The sequence below is a fragment of the Mya arenaria genome, chromosome 3 (assembly GCF_026914265.1).
Source record: "Mya arenaria isolate MELC-2E11 chromosome 3, ASM2691426v1".
NCBI lineage: Eukaryota > Metazoa > Mollusca > Bivalvia > Myida > Myidae > Mya > Mya arenaria.
Window position 1 is genome coordinate 86208430 of NC_069124.1, and position 14577 is coordinate 86223006.

Sequence of the window (14577 nt, forward strand, 5' to 3'; positions counted from 1 at the left end):
ATCGCTTCGTTTTCCGTCCACAGTCACTGCAGTCATTCGTCTTAGAATGGTTCAACCACATAACTGGGTAAATGTATACGTTTGATTGGTGAAACTAGACGATCACTTACAGACGTTTAAAAGTCAAGCTCCGTCTAAGTGAAATACTTTAACTAATTTGAAACAAATCAATGTTACAAACTAATTATTCGAAACAGACAGTATGATTGTCTATTGGGCCTGTCCCAGTATTTTCCATTGTTCAATTAGTAGAAACTTTGTTAAGTTAATGATGAAAATTGTTCAACTATCTTAGAAGCAGAAGACCTCTAAAAAAGGACCAACGCTGACCTTAGCCACGCCATTTTAACACATTTCGTAAACACTACTACCTGATACCTTACAAATTCACTTACCAAAACATGGACGAACTTCATATAATTGGTAGATAACCACCGTTCCATGCACAATACTTAGATCGGAGAACAGCACGCTCCTATTTAATGAAATTACCGCAATTGTTAAGGTACATATAATTTAATCAACGGTTCATTGGTGCCACTGAAAAGCTTGAGGAAGTTTAAGATCAATTGCATTAGCTGGCACTGGAATTTTCGCGTAATACAGTACAAATTGAAAAGAAATATAAACATTATGATTTACATTAATTCAAGAGATGATGAGAAGAGTTTCATCAGATACAAGGTAGTTTCTGAGATATGTGCATGGCAGTGGCTTGCATGCCAAACTTGACCAAATGCTGACTCAAGTAAAATCGCAACGGCCATCCTCGACCAAACCCAACACACAATAAAAACTCACCACACCATCAAAAACCCACCGCATCATCAAAACCCACCATGCCTACCAAACCAACAACACCATCTAAACCCACCACACCATCTAAACCCAACGCACCATCTAAACCCACCACACCATCTAGACTCACCACACCATCTAAACCCACCGCATCATCTTAACTCACTACACCATCTAAACCCACAGCACCATCTTAACTCACCATGCCTACAAAACCCACCACACCATCTAAACCCACAGCACCATCTAAACGCATCATGCCTATAAAACCCACCACACCATCTAAACCCACCACACCATCTAAACTCACCATGCCTACAAAACCCACCACACCATCTAAACCCACAGCACCATCTAAACTCACCATGCCTACAAAACCCACCACACCATCTAAACCCACCACACCATCTTAACTCACCATGCCTACAAAACCCACCACACCATCTAAACCCACCACACCATCTTAACTCACCATGCCTACAGAACCCACCACAACATCTAAACCCACCACACCATCTAAACCCACCACATCATCTAAACCCACCGCACCATATAAACTCACCGAACCATCTAAACCCACCGCACCATTCAAACCCACCAGATCATCTAAACCCACCGCACCATCTAAACCCACCGGATCATCAAAAACCATCGCACCATCTAAACTCACCACACCATCTTAACCCACCGCACCATCTAAACTCACCACACCATCTACCCACCGCACCATCTAAACTCACCGCACCATTTAAACCCACCGCACCATCTAAACTCACCACACCATCTAAACCCACCGCACGATCTAAACTCACCACACCATCTAAACCCACCGCACCATCTAAACCTACCTCACTATCTAAACTCACCACACCATCTAAACCCACCGCACCATCTAAACTCACCACACCATCTAAACCCACCGCACCATATAAACTCACCGAACCATCTAAACCCACCGCACCATCCAAACCCACCAGATCATCTAAACCCACCGCACCATCTAAACCCACCGGATCATCAAAAACCATCGCACCATCTAAACTCACCACACCATCTTAACCCACCGCACCATCTAAACTCACCACACCATCTACCCACCGCACCATCTAAACTCACCGCACCATTTAAACCCACCGCACCATCTAAACTCACCTCACTATCTAAACTCACCACACCATCTAAACCCACCGCACCATCTAAACTCACCACACCATCTAAACACACCGCACCATATAAACTCACCGAACCATCTAAACCCACCGCACCATCCAAACCCACCAGATCATCTAAACCCACCGACCCATCTAAACCCACCGTATCATCAAAAACCATCGCACCATCTAAACTCACCACACCATCTTAACCCACCGCACCATCTAAACTCACCACACCATCTACCCACCGCACCATCTAAACTCACCGCACCATTTAAACCCACCGCACCATCTAAACTCACCACACCATCTAAACCCACCGCACGATCTAAACTCACCACACCATCTAAACCCACCGCACCATCTAAACTCACCTCACTATCTAAACTCACCACACCATCTAAACCCACCGCACCATCTAAACTCACCACACCATCTAAACCCACCGCACCATATAAACTCACCACATCATCTAAACCCACCGCACCATCTAAACCCACCGCACCATCTAAACTCACCACACCATCTACCCACCACACCATCTAAACCCACCACACCATCTAAACCCACCACACCATCTAAACTCACCACACCATCTACCCACCGCACCATCTAAACTCACCACACCATCTAAACCCACCACACCATCTAAACTCACCACACCATCTAAACCCACCACACCATCTAAACTCACCACACCATCTACCCACCGCACCATCTAAACTCACCACACCATCTAAACCCACCACACCATCTAAACCCACTGCACCTTCTAAACCCACCACACCATCTAAACCCACCGCACCTTCTAAACTCACCACACCATCTAAACCCACCACACCATCTAAACCCACCGCACCAACTAAAGTCACCACACCATCTAAACCCACCACACCATCTAAACTCACCACACCATCTAAACCCACCGCGCCATCTAAACTCACCACACCATCTAAACCCACCGCACTATCTAAACCCACCACACCATCTAAACCCACCGCACCATCTAAACTCACCACACCATCTAAACCCACCACACCATCTAAACCCACCGCACCATCTAAACCCACCGCACCATCTAAACTCAACACACCATCTACCCACCGCACCATCTAAACTCACAACACCATCTAAACCCACCGCACCATCTAAACTCACCACACCATCTAAACCCACCACACCATATAAACTCACCACACCATCTAAACCCACCGCACCATCTAAACCCACCACACCATCTAAACCCACCGCACCAACTAAACTCACCACACCATCTTAACCCACCGCACCATCTAAACTCACCACACCATCTAAACCCACCGCACCATATAAACTCACCACATCATCTAAACCCACCGCACCATCTAAACCCACCGCACCATCTAAACTCACCACACCATCTAAACCCACCACACCATCTAAACCCACCGCACCAACTAAACTCACCACACCATCTTAACCCACCGCACCATCTAAACTCACCACACCATCTAAACCCACCGCACCATATAAACTCACCACACCATCTAAACCCACCGCACCATCTAAACCCACCGCACCATCTAAACTCACCGCACCATCTAAACCCACAGCACCTTCTAAACTCACCACACCATCTAAACCCACCGTACCATCTAAACCCACCGTACCATCTAAACTCACCGCATCATCTAAACCCACCGCACCTTCTATTAATAGAGCTGTTGCCAGTTTGGATAATAAAGTATCATTCCGATAATGCAATAGAAACCACACCCACTTCTAGTGTTCTAAACATCCACGAAAAACTTATTTACTGGCATATGGATCGAAAGCTTCACAACAACACACACTATTCACACCAATTATCAATAGAAACTATTATCAGTAAAAGTTGCATTCACGGAAGGTTGTATATAACTGTTGAAAATAGAATAAGAATAGCACGTATATGTACCTATCAATGTTTTTCCCACCGGAGGTGAAGAGGGCGGGACAAAGGGGACTTATGACAGCGGGTGGTTTCCGACAGACGGGATTTTGACAGCCCTTGCGAGAGCATACTTGGCATGTCCCGGCAGTTTTCATTGTATTTTTAGCCGGATTTATCCCAAAACAATTTTAATGTTTGGAACACTCGTGACCCCAGGCATTTTGACAAATTTCCCTGCTCCAAGATATTGGCAGTTTGACTAAATTTTCTGGTTGTTCCTGCCCGCTCTCTCCGTCCGGAGAGATTTGCATCGGGCCGTGTTGCACTTATCATTAAGTGCTGTCGATGAGCAGTTTAACCCCAACCGAGACTGCTGTCTTCATATCTAGAATATAATGTTCAATGTCGATCCAGAGGATGAATTCCAAAATGTATTAAACCGATTTTGCTTATTTTGCTACAAACGTACATCTTGATTCTTAACATGCTGGTCTCGGATGTTTGGCGAGGTATTTGAAAATTACTTAAAAATCGCTTATGTTGCTATATTTCCCCTATCAAACAGCATATAATTAAAGCCATATGGCAAAGCTGATACAAACGAGAATCAGTCAGGACAGAACACCCACAATAGCCAATACACTAATGCGATATAACAACAGGGACATGCCTAGTAACTGAATATAGAACTCTGTAATCAATGAGGATTACAACTACATTAATTGCAAGTTTGTGGCGATGTTTTTTATGGCCTCCACAAACGACTTGCTAAGATGGTGTAGATATTTACAATGCCATATAGTGTCATTGATAATTGTTACCGAAACTACCTTCGCACAGCCAGTAAAATACCTGTGGTCAGATGGCTTTCAGGCTATCAAACACCACACGTATCCCCGGGCTTATCAGGGAATCATGGATATTTAAACCAATAAGCTTCAGCAGTGCAAGATCCAACTTAAAAAGAAAGTTGTAAGTATATGTACTCAAAACTATCATACTCTGTTGCAAATATTAAAAGAAGAAACGATCAAGCTGGTGCAAACATATGTTAAAACTTCTAGGGTGTTACAAATGCTTTAGACAGACACGTACTAGTTGATACAATATAGTATTCCAATATAGCTTTAAAACTGATCCATAAATGCACTCATAGAGTCATGTAATGCCATTGCCAATTTTATATTTTAAGTTAAATGCTCTCAAATCAAGATTCCTACATGTAAAAACGTCACGACAAACAATTTAATGCCTTTAAATATGCTCCGATTTGCAACGGATGCTACATTGCGATACAATATTTTTTTAATTGCATCTCATAAATTTGCCCACCATGTTCAAATGCGTAATTTTGAAGGATTTATATAAAGATATTTATTTACATATTGTATGAGATATGGTATTCTTTAATGAAATTCATATGTCGTAAATCTTATAATGTGTACTAAATATTCCAGCACTAGATCTATATTTGTGTTTAAAATATTCCGATCTTACCCAGCAGTATTTCTTCTAGTCGAAACAGTTTGAGTCAAACCGAGATTGCTCTTGTGATACCGTGTGTTCTCTTTCAGAATGCATTAAATAAAAAGGAATAAGCATTAATTTTATTTGATTGATATAGCGTGTATTACATATTGTAATTCATCATATGCTACACCTTGTTTCCGGTCTTATGCTTCAATTACGTAAGTGGTTTGTGACGCACTGCTTACTTCTCTAAGTCAGAATATCGCTCCGCATTTTCAGTGCCACTGTGTGTGTGTATACCACGTGATAAATTACGTCATAAATGCTACTTTGGAAGGCAATATTTTGATTAAAATGAAGAATTAAATCAGAGATAACTTTTATTTTACTAAACAATTTTAAATGAAACAAAAGGCAGTCTATGCAGCTCTAAGAGCCCTTCCTTCGTTTCATTACCGGAGCTTGATAAGGTGATTCATCAAACACTTTGACAACCCTGTTTCCAAAATAATGTTTTGATAAAAAAAAACTTGTAAAAACTTGACCTCCGGCAGAGTATTGTGAAAATGTTTGTCGAAGTGTTTTAAGAAACTAAACTCTCAATCAACTTTTGATAAAAGACCTAAGGCCGGGCTCCGTAAGCGGCGTAGACTACGCTTTGTTTCATTTGAAATGGTGAAGAAATAGTGAAGCTATCTTTGTTTTAAGTCTTCATTTAAAGCAAAATGTTGCCTTCCGACGTAGCAATTATGACGCAATTTATCACGTGGTATACACACACTGATTTTGTAGGCAATTCAAGTGGAAACAATTAGTGCCGTATTGGTAACATTATAGCCATGCAAATTCTTATTTCTTATTTTGTTTATGAAATAAAGATTTATCAAGTAGTTCGATACCCATATAACTCACACAATGTAAACGTGACATTTCCTAGAAAAATATATCAAAAAGACGTTTAGCATTTTATGTATCTATATTTTACTTAGTATGCTGTTATTCTTAACGGATAACATATCAGTTATTATCCTACTTTAAAGAGGAATTTACAAAAAAATATAAAAGTATTTGTTTTGAATTAATTCCGGGTACTGCATTTCTGCAAAATGCAATGCTTTGTGGAGTTCGGGGTATCGGCGGTAAAGATGAAACAGAAAGGGTTTTTCATTGATTTTGACCGAAAAAATAATGTGCAATATACACGTGGTACACGTTCAGTATATGTTAGAGTTATTTTGGCGACATACAGCTCAGCGAAGCCGTGTGTTCGCACTTATTTCAATCAACATTTATTTCCATAGAGCATATTTTTTCGGTCTCTGTGACTTGCAAAGTTATAACAAGAGATATACATTGCATTAACATACTCCAAGAATTGTAATAACCAACTTAATATTCGCCTTTGACAATAAGTGGTTACTGAGATATGATCAAGGTACAAGTTCTTGATCTTAGGTTCGAAATTACTAAATTCTCTTTTTAAAGCCTAAATATCTTGGAAACGTAGGTGAACAAAGCGGCAATGTACGTACCCACCGTTGGATTCTAGCCACAAAAGTAAACCAAAACACACACACCCAGTAAGTAAACATGCACTATTTTGCATCTACGGGTGTGTATACCGCACCCATCTTCCTCTGGAGAGTGGGCGTTAATCGACCACGTAACGGACGTACTAAATATGTTTCATAAACTTTTGTTACACAAGACATCCCGATTATCGAAGTTTTGTTTACATTTTGTATAAATCATTTTCTAATCTCCAAAATATGCGTGTAAATCTTAAGTTTGAAAATCGATGAAATTATCTACGCCACCAAGGTGTGTTAAAGCACCAGGAGTATAATGTTCTTTTCACACATGGTTACAGCGATGTGAACATTAACAACAGCATCAGGAACGTGTTCTTGTGACCGTTGACGCCGCAGTGGACCCACAAATAGAAAAAAAGATTCGTAAGCGTGCTTTATGTCCATCTGCAACATCTACCTGAACGATTATTTTCAACTGCTACACTTTGCCGACAGCTACACGTGCACGCACAAATACACGTGGTATCACTACCTCTCTAGACCTAGTTTTAAACTGGGTCAAATATTAATAAGTATCCTTGTAATTTATTCTAGTACATATATCCTATTACTTACTCTCCTTACTGTTCAATTGTAATTGTATCTCATTACTATTGACGCATTCAGACGGGTATGTCAATGACAAAGTTGATCTGAAATTCCACATCATTGATTTGATGCATTTATCATACTTGTATTCAGTTAGTGTCACTGTATAAATGGGAAGCGCAATTAGCCCAAACAATTAATTATCTGTTTAAATGGCATATAGTAAATTAAAGGAAGAATTCTCTTAACCTCAAGAGTCAAAGTAGACGGAAAAATAGACATATTATATATTGAAATACTGAATTAACGGAATTTGATAATGCCGCATGATCAGTTTATTCCACGCCTATCATTGGGCGTGACAATCGAAATATTAGATACTCATTCAGAATTTATATTTCAAATTGTCCAATTTGTTCGTTAAACAATATTATGTAAAGTCAAAGTATATTTGATAATAGTATTCGGGTGTGGTGTATTTTACCATTGTCTACAATACGGACAGGTAGCTATCATCTTAGCATATAGTGGTAAATCGTCAATACTAAAAGTACAATTAAGGGTGTGAGCTTTATTGCGGATCAACAAACGACCGCGAACATCACTTTTTTGTCAGACTGTACAACAAGAAGGACCATTGGTGCCCGCCTGTAAAAGGACTTGGCTTTTTCAATTTCCATCCTGGTTTGTCAATTACTCGAAACAAATGAACTCAACTCATACTTTTAAGAGAGTACTCATAAAAGGACTTGGCTAACACAGTCACAGTCAGGCAAGGGACACAGAGACGAGAGCAACTCTGTATGCATCCTGCAGAAATAATGTGGGGTCATAATACAGTTAGGATATACACAATTTAGTTAAGAAAGTTTGGCTTTGTATACATATCAACACCTGCTCCAACATACCAACTCTGTCGACACTCAATGTTAGCCCCCACATACCAACTCTGTCGACACCCAATGTTAGTCCGCACAAACTAACTCTGCCGACACCCAATGTTAGTCCACATATACCAACACTGTCGACCTCCTATGTAAGCCCACACAAACGAACACTGTCGACATCCAATGTAAGCCCCCACACACCAACTTGAGCGACACCCAATGTAAGCCCCCACAAACGAACACTGTCTACACCCAATATTAGCCCCCACATACCAACACTGTCGACACTCAATGTTAGCCCCCACATACCAACTTTGTCGACACCCAATGTTAGCCCCCACATACCAACTTGTCGACACCTAATATTAGCCCCCAAATACCAAATCTGTCGACAAACTAAGTTAGCCCCACATAACAACTTTGTCGACACACAATGTTAGCCCACACAAACCAAATCTGTCAACACTCAATGTTAGCCCCCACATACCGACACTGTTGACACCCAATATGAGCCCCCACAAACCAACTCTGTCGACACACAATGTTAGCCCGCATAAACTAGCACTATCGACCTCCTTTGTAAGCCCCCACATACCAACTCTGTCGACACACAATGTTAGCCCCCATATACCAACACTGTCGACACACAATGTTAACCCGCATATACCAACACTCTCGACCTCCTATGTAAGTCCCCACATACCAACTCTGTCGACACCAAATGTTAGCCCCCACATACCAACACTGTCGACACAAAATGTTAGCCCGCTTATACCAACACTCTCGACCTCCTATGTAAGCCCCTATATACCAACACTGTCGACACCCAATGTAAGCCGCCAAACACCAACTTTAGCGACACCCAATGTAAGCCCCCACAAACGAACACTGTCTACACCCAATGTAAGCCCCCGCATACCAACACTGTCGACACCCTATGTAAGACCCCACATACCAACTGTGTCGACACTCAATGTTAGCCCCCACATACCAACTCTGTCGACACCCAATGTTAGTCCGCACAAACCAACTCTGCCGATACACAATGTTAGCCCGCATATACCAACACTCTCGACACCCAATGTAAGCCCCCCACACACCACTTTTAGCGACACCCAATGTAAGCCCCCACAATCGAACACTGTCTACACCCAATGTTAGCCCCCACATACCAACACTGTCGACACTCAATGTTAGCCCCCACATACCAACTTTGTCGACACCCAATGTTAGCCCCCACATACCAACTTGTCGACTCCCAATATTAGCCCCCACATACCAACTTTGTCGACAAACTATGTTAGCCCCACATAACAACTTTGTCGACACACAATGTTAGCCCACACAAACCAACTCTGTCTACACTCAATGAGAGCCCCCACATACCGACTCTGTTGACACCCAATATGAGCCCCCACAAACCAACTCTGTCGACACACAATGTTAGCCCACACAAACCAACTCTGTCGACACCCAATGTTAGTCCGCACATACCAACACTGTCGACACCCAATGTTAGCCCTCACAAACCAACTCTGTCGACACCCAATGTTAGTCCGCACATACCAACACTGTCGACAACTAATGTTAGTCCGCACATACCAACACTGTCGACACCCAATGTAAGTCGGCACATACCAACTCTGTCGACACCCAATGTTAGTCCGCACATACCAACTCTGTCGACACCCAATGTAAGTCGGCACATACCAACTCTGTCGACACCCAATGTTAGTCCGCACATACCAACTCTGTCGACACCCAATGTTAGTCCGCACATACCAACTCTTTCGACACAAAATGTAAGCCCTCACATACCAACTCTGTCGACACAAAATGTTAGCCCTCACATACCAACACTGTCGACACCCAATGTAAGCCCTCACATACCAACAATGTCGACACACAATGTTAGCCCCAATATACCAATACTGTCGACACCCTATGTTAGCCCGCCCATACCAACAGTGTCGACACACAATGTTAGCTCCCATATAACAACACTGTCGACACACAATTTTAGCCCCAACTTACCACCACTATCGGCACACAATGTAAGCCCGCATATTACAGCACTGTCGACACACAATGTAAGCCCCCATATACCAACGCTTTCGACACACAATGTTAGCCCCCACTTACCACCACTATCGGCACACAATGTAAGCCCGCACAAACCCACACTGTCGACACCAAATGTGAGCCCGCACATACCAACACTGCCGACACCTTATGATAGCCCACACATGTCAACACTGTCGACACCCAATGTTAGCCCGCACAAACCAACACTGTCGACACCCAATGTCGGATCCTACAAACTAATATTGCCGATACCCAATGCCAGCTCCAACATAGCAACACTGTCGACACCCAATGTCAGATCCTACATAGCAACACTGTCGACACCCATTGTAAGATCCTACATAGCAACACTGTCGACATCCAATGTCAGACCCTACATAGCAACACTGTCGACACACAATGCCACGTCCAACATAGCAACACTGTCGACACCCAATGTCAGATCCTACATAGCAACACTGTCGACACCCAATGTAAGATCCTACATAGCAACACTGTCGACACCCAATGCTAGATCTTACATACGAACACTGTCGACACAATGCCACGTCCAACATAGCAACACTGTCGACACCCAATGTCAGTTCCTACATAGCAACACTGTCGACACCCAATGTTAGATTCTACATAGCAACACTGTCGACACCCAATATTAGATCCTACATAGCAACACTGTCGACACCCAATAAAAGATCGCACATAGCAACACTGTCGACACACAAAATGTTAGATCCTACAAAGCAACACTGTCGACACACAACGTCAGGTCCAACATAGCATCACTGTCGACACCCAATGTCAGATCCTACATAACAACACTGTTGACACCCAATGTTAGATCCTACATAGCAAAACGACACCCAATGTGAGATCCTACATAGCAACACTGTCGACACCCAATGTTAGATCATACAAACCAACACTGACGACACCCAATGTCAGATCCTACACAGCAACACTATCGACACCCAATATCAGCTTCAACATAGCAACACTGTCGACACCCAATCTCAGATCCTACAAAGCAACCCTGTCGACACCCAATGTCAGATCCTTCATAGCAACACCGTCGACACCAAATGTCTGATCCTATATAGCAGCACTGTCGACACCCAATGTTAGATCCTACATAGCAACACTGTTGACACCCAATGTAAGATCCTACATAGCAACACTGTCGACACACAATGTTGGATCCTACAAAGCAACACTATCGACACACAACGTCAGCTCCAACATAGCAACACTGTCGACACACAATGTTAGATCCTACATAGCAACCCTGTCGACACCCAATGTTAGATCCTACAAACCAACACTGTCGACACCCAATGTCAGATTATACATAGCAACACTGTCGACACCCAATATCAGCTTCAAACCAACCCAACACTGTCGACACCCAATGTTATATCCTACAAACCAACACTGTCGACATCCAATGTTAGATCCTACATAGCAACACTGTCGACATCCAATGTTAGATCCTACATAGCAACACTGTCGACACCCAATGTCAGATCCTACAAACCAACACTGTCAACACCCTATGTCAGATCCTACAAACCAACACTGTCAACACCCAATGTTATATCCTACAAACCAACACTGTCGACATCCAATGTTAGATCCTACATAGCAACACTGTCGACACCCTATGTCAGATCCTACAAACCAACACTGTCGACATCCTATGTTAGATCCTACATAGCAACACTGTCGACACCCAATGTTATATCCTACAAACCAACACTGTCGACATCCAATGTTAGATCCTACAAACCAACACTGTCGACATCCGATGTTAGATCCTACATAGCAACACTGTCGACATCCAATGTTAGATCCTACATAGCAACACTGTCGACACCCAATGTTATATCCTACAAACCAATACTGTCGACACCGTATGTTATATCCTACAAACCAACAATGTCAACACCCAATGTTATATCCTACAAACCAACACTGTCGACATCCAATGTTAGATCCTACATAGCAACACTGTCGACACCCAATGTTATATCCTACAAACCAACACTGTCGACATCCAATGTTAGATCCTACATAGCAACACTGTCGACACCCAATGTCAGATCCTACAAACCAACACTGTCAACACCCTATGTTAGATCCTACAAACCAACACTGTCAACACCCTATGTTAGATCCTACAAACCAACACTGTCAACACCCTAGGTTAGATCCTACAAACCAACACTGTCAACACCCAATGTTATATCCTACAAACCAACACTGTCAACACCAAATGTTATATCCTACAAACCAACACTGTCGACACCCAATGTTAGATTCTACAAACCAACACTGTCGACATCCTATGTTATATCCTACAAACCAACACTGTCAACATCCAATGTTATATCCTACAAACCAACACTGTCAACACCCTATGTTAGATCCCACATACCAACACTGTCAAGACCCTATGTTATATCCTACAAACCAACACTGTCAACACCCTATGTTATATCCTACAAACCAACACTGTCAACATCCAATGTTTTATCCTACAAACCAACACTGTCAACACCCTATGTTAGATCCCACAAACCAACACTGTCAAAACCCAATGTTATATCCTTCAAACCAACACTGTCAACACCCTATGTTAGATCCTACAAACCAACACTGTCAACACCCTATGTTAGATCCTACATAGCAACACTGTCAACACCCAATGTTAGATCCTACAAACCAACACTGTCAATACCCAATGTTATATCCTACAAACCAACACTGTCAACACCCTATGTTAGATCCTACAAACCAACACTGTCGACACCCTATGTTATATCCTACAAACCAACACTGTCGACATCCTATGTTAGATCCTACAAACCAACACTGTCAACACCCAATGTTAGATCCTACAAACCAACACTGTCGACACCCTATGTTAGATCCTACAAACCAACACTGTCGATATCCTATGTTATATCCTACAAACCAACACTGTCAACACCCAATGTTAGATCCTACAAACCAACACTGTCAATACCCAATGTTATATCCTACAAACCAACACTGTCGACATCCTATGTTATATCCTACAAACCAACACTGTCAACACCCTATGTTAGATCCTACAAACCAACACTGTCAACACCCTATGTCAGAGCATACAAACCGACACTGCCGATACCTTATGTCAGCCCCACATAGCAACACTGTCGACACCCTATGTCAGCTCCTACATAGCAACACTGTCGACACCCTATGTCAGCTCCAACATAGCAACACTGTCGACACCCTATGTCAGCTCCTACATAACAACACTGTCGACACCCTATGTCAGCTCCAACATAGCAATACTGTCAACACCCAATGTCAGACCATACAAACCGACACTGCCGATACCCAATGTCAGCCCCCACATAGCAACACTGTCGACATCCAATGTCAGATCCTACAAACCAACACTGTCGACAACTTATGTCAGCTCCAACATCGCAAGAATGACGAAGTTATAAATACAAATATTTATATCAGATATTTCTTATCACATCATTAGATTTAAGAAGTAATGAAAGTGTATCGGAGTCAATACAAGGGGTGTTAGCGCTTTCTTAAACTATTGTCAGACACAATTTCCATCAACATACAATAATCGAGCATGATTTATTGACTTGTCAATACCAAGGAACTTAAAATATATCGTTCTAGAAAAACGATATACATAATTATATATTCAATTATGACAGGGATACGTTTTGCACTGCTCCTAAATAACAACACAACACTGCAGCAGTATAACGTGTCATTTGGTCGGCATGGACACGAAGGGGAGGGAGGGGGAGAGAAAGAGATATCGGTCCGATTGGGTGGTCAAGGTGACATCAAGAAACCAGATGTACACTAATATAATTATGAAGATAAGACATAACATTCAATATCTGGTTTTCATTCATGAAAAAATATGATGGATATCACGTATGTCTGAGAAAGCAGTTTAATGCCGCTCCAATCACGATACTCGTGCAATAAAACACAAGCTGTGAGTGAAGCGGCAAAGTTTTACTACCGTTTGTAAATCTTTCAAACGAAGCGTGAATGGAACTGTTTCGAACAGTTCAGTAAACAGGAAATTATTTTTTGCCCGATTTTTTTCCATACCAAATTACCCTCAG

General features: G+C 42.1%; 1 protein-coding gene across 1 annotated transcript; it reads right to left on the minus strand.

The window, feature by feature from the left end:
- Positions 1-2119: 2119 nt before the first annotated feature.
- Positions 2120-3064, minus strand: LOC128226369 (collagen EMF1-alpha-like). The gene is made up of 2 exons (XM_052936247.1): positions 2681-3064; positions 2120-2494 (listed from the first exon to the last, which is right to left on the minus strand). The coding sequence occupies exons 1-2, from the start codon at positions 3062-3064 to the stop codon at positions 2120-2122; spliced, it is 759 nt and encodes a 252-aa protein (XP_052792207.1).
- Positions 3065-14577: the final 11513 nt, after the last annotated feature.

Coding starts and splice junctions, on each gene's coding strand:
- LOC128226369 (XM_052936247.1), bottom strand. CDS start 3,064: ATGGTGCGGTGGGTAGATGGTGTGTTGAGTTTAGATGGTGCGGTGGGT. Junction 2,495..2,680: donor TGGTGGGTTTAGATGGTGTG/GTGAGTTTAGAT, acceptor TGGTGGGTTTAG/ATGGTGTGGTGGGTAGATGG.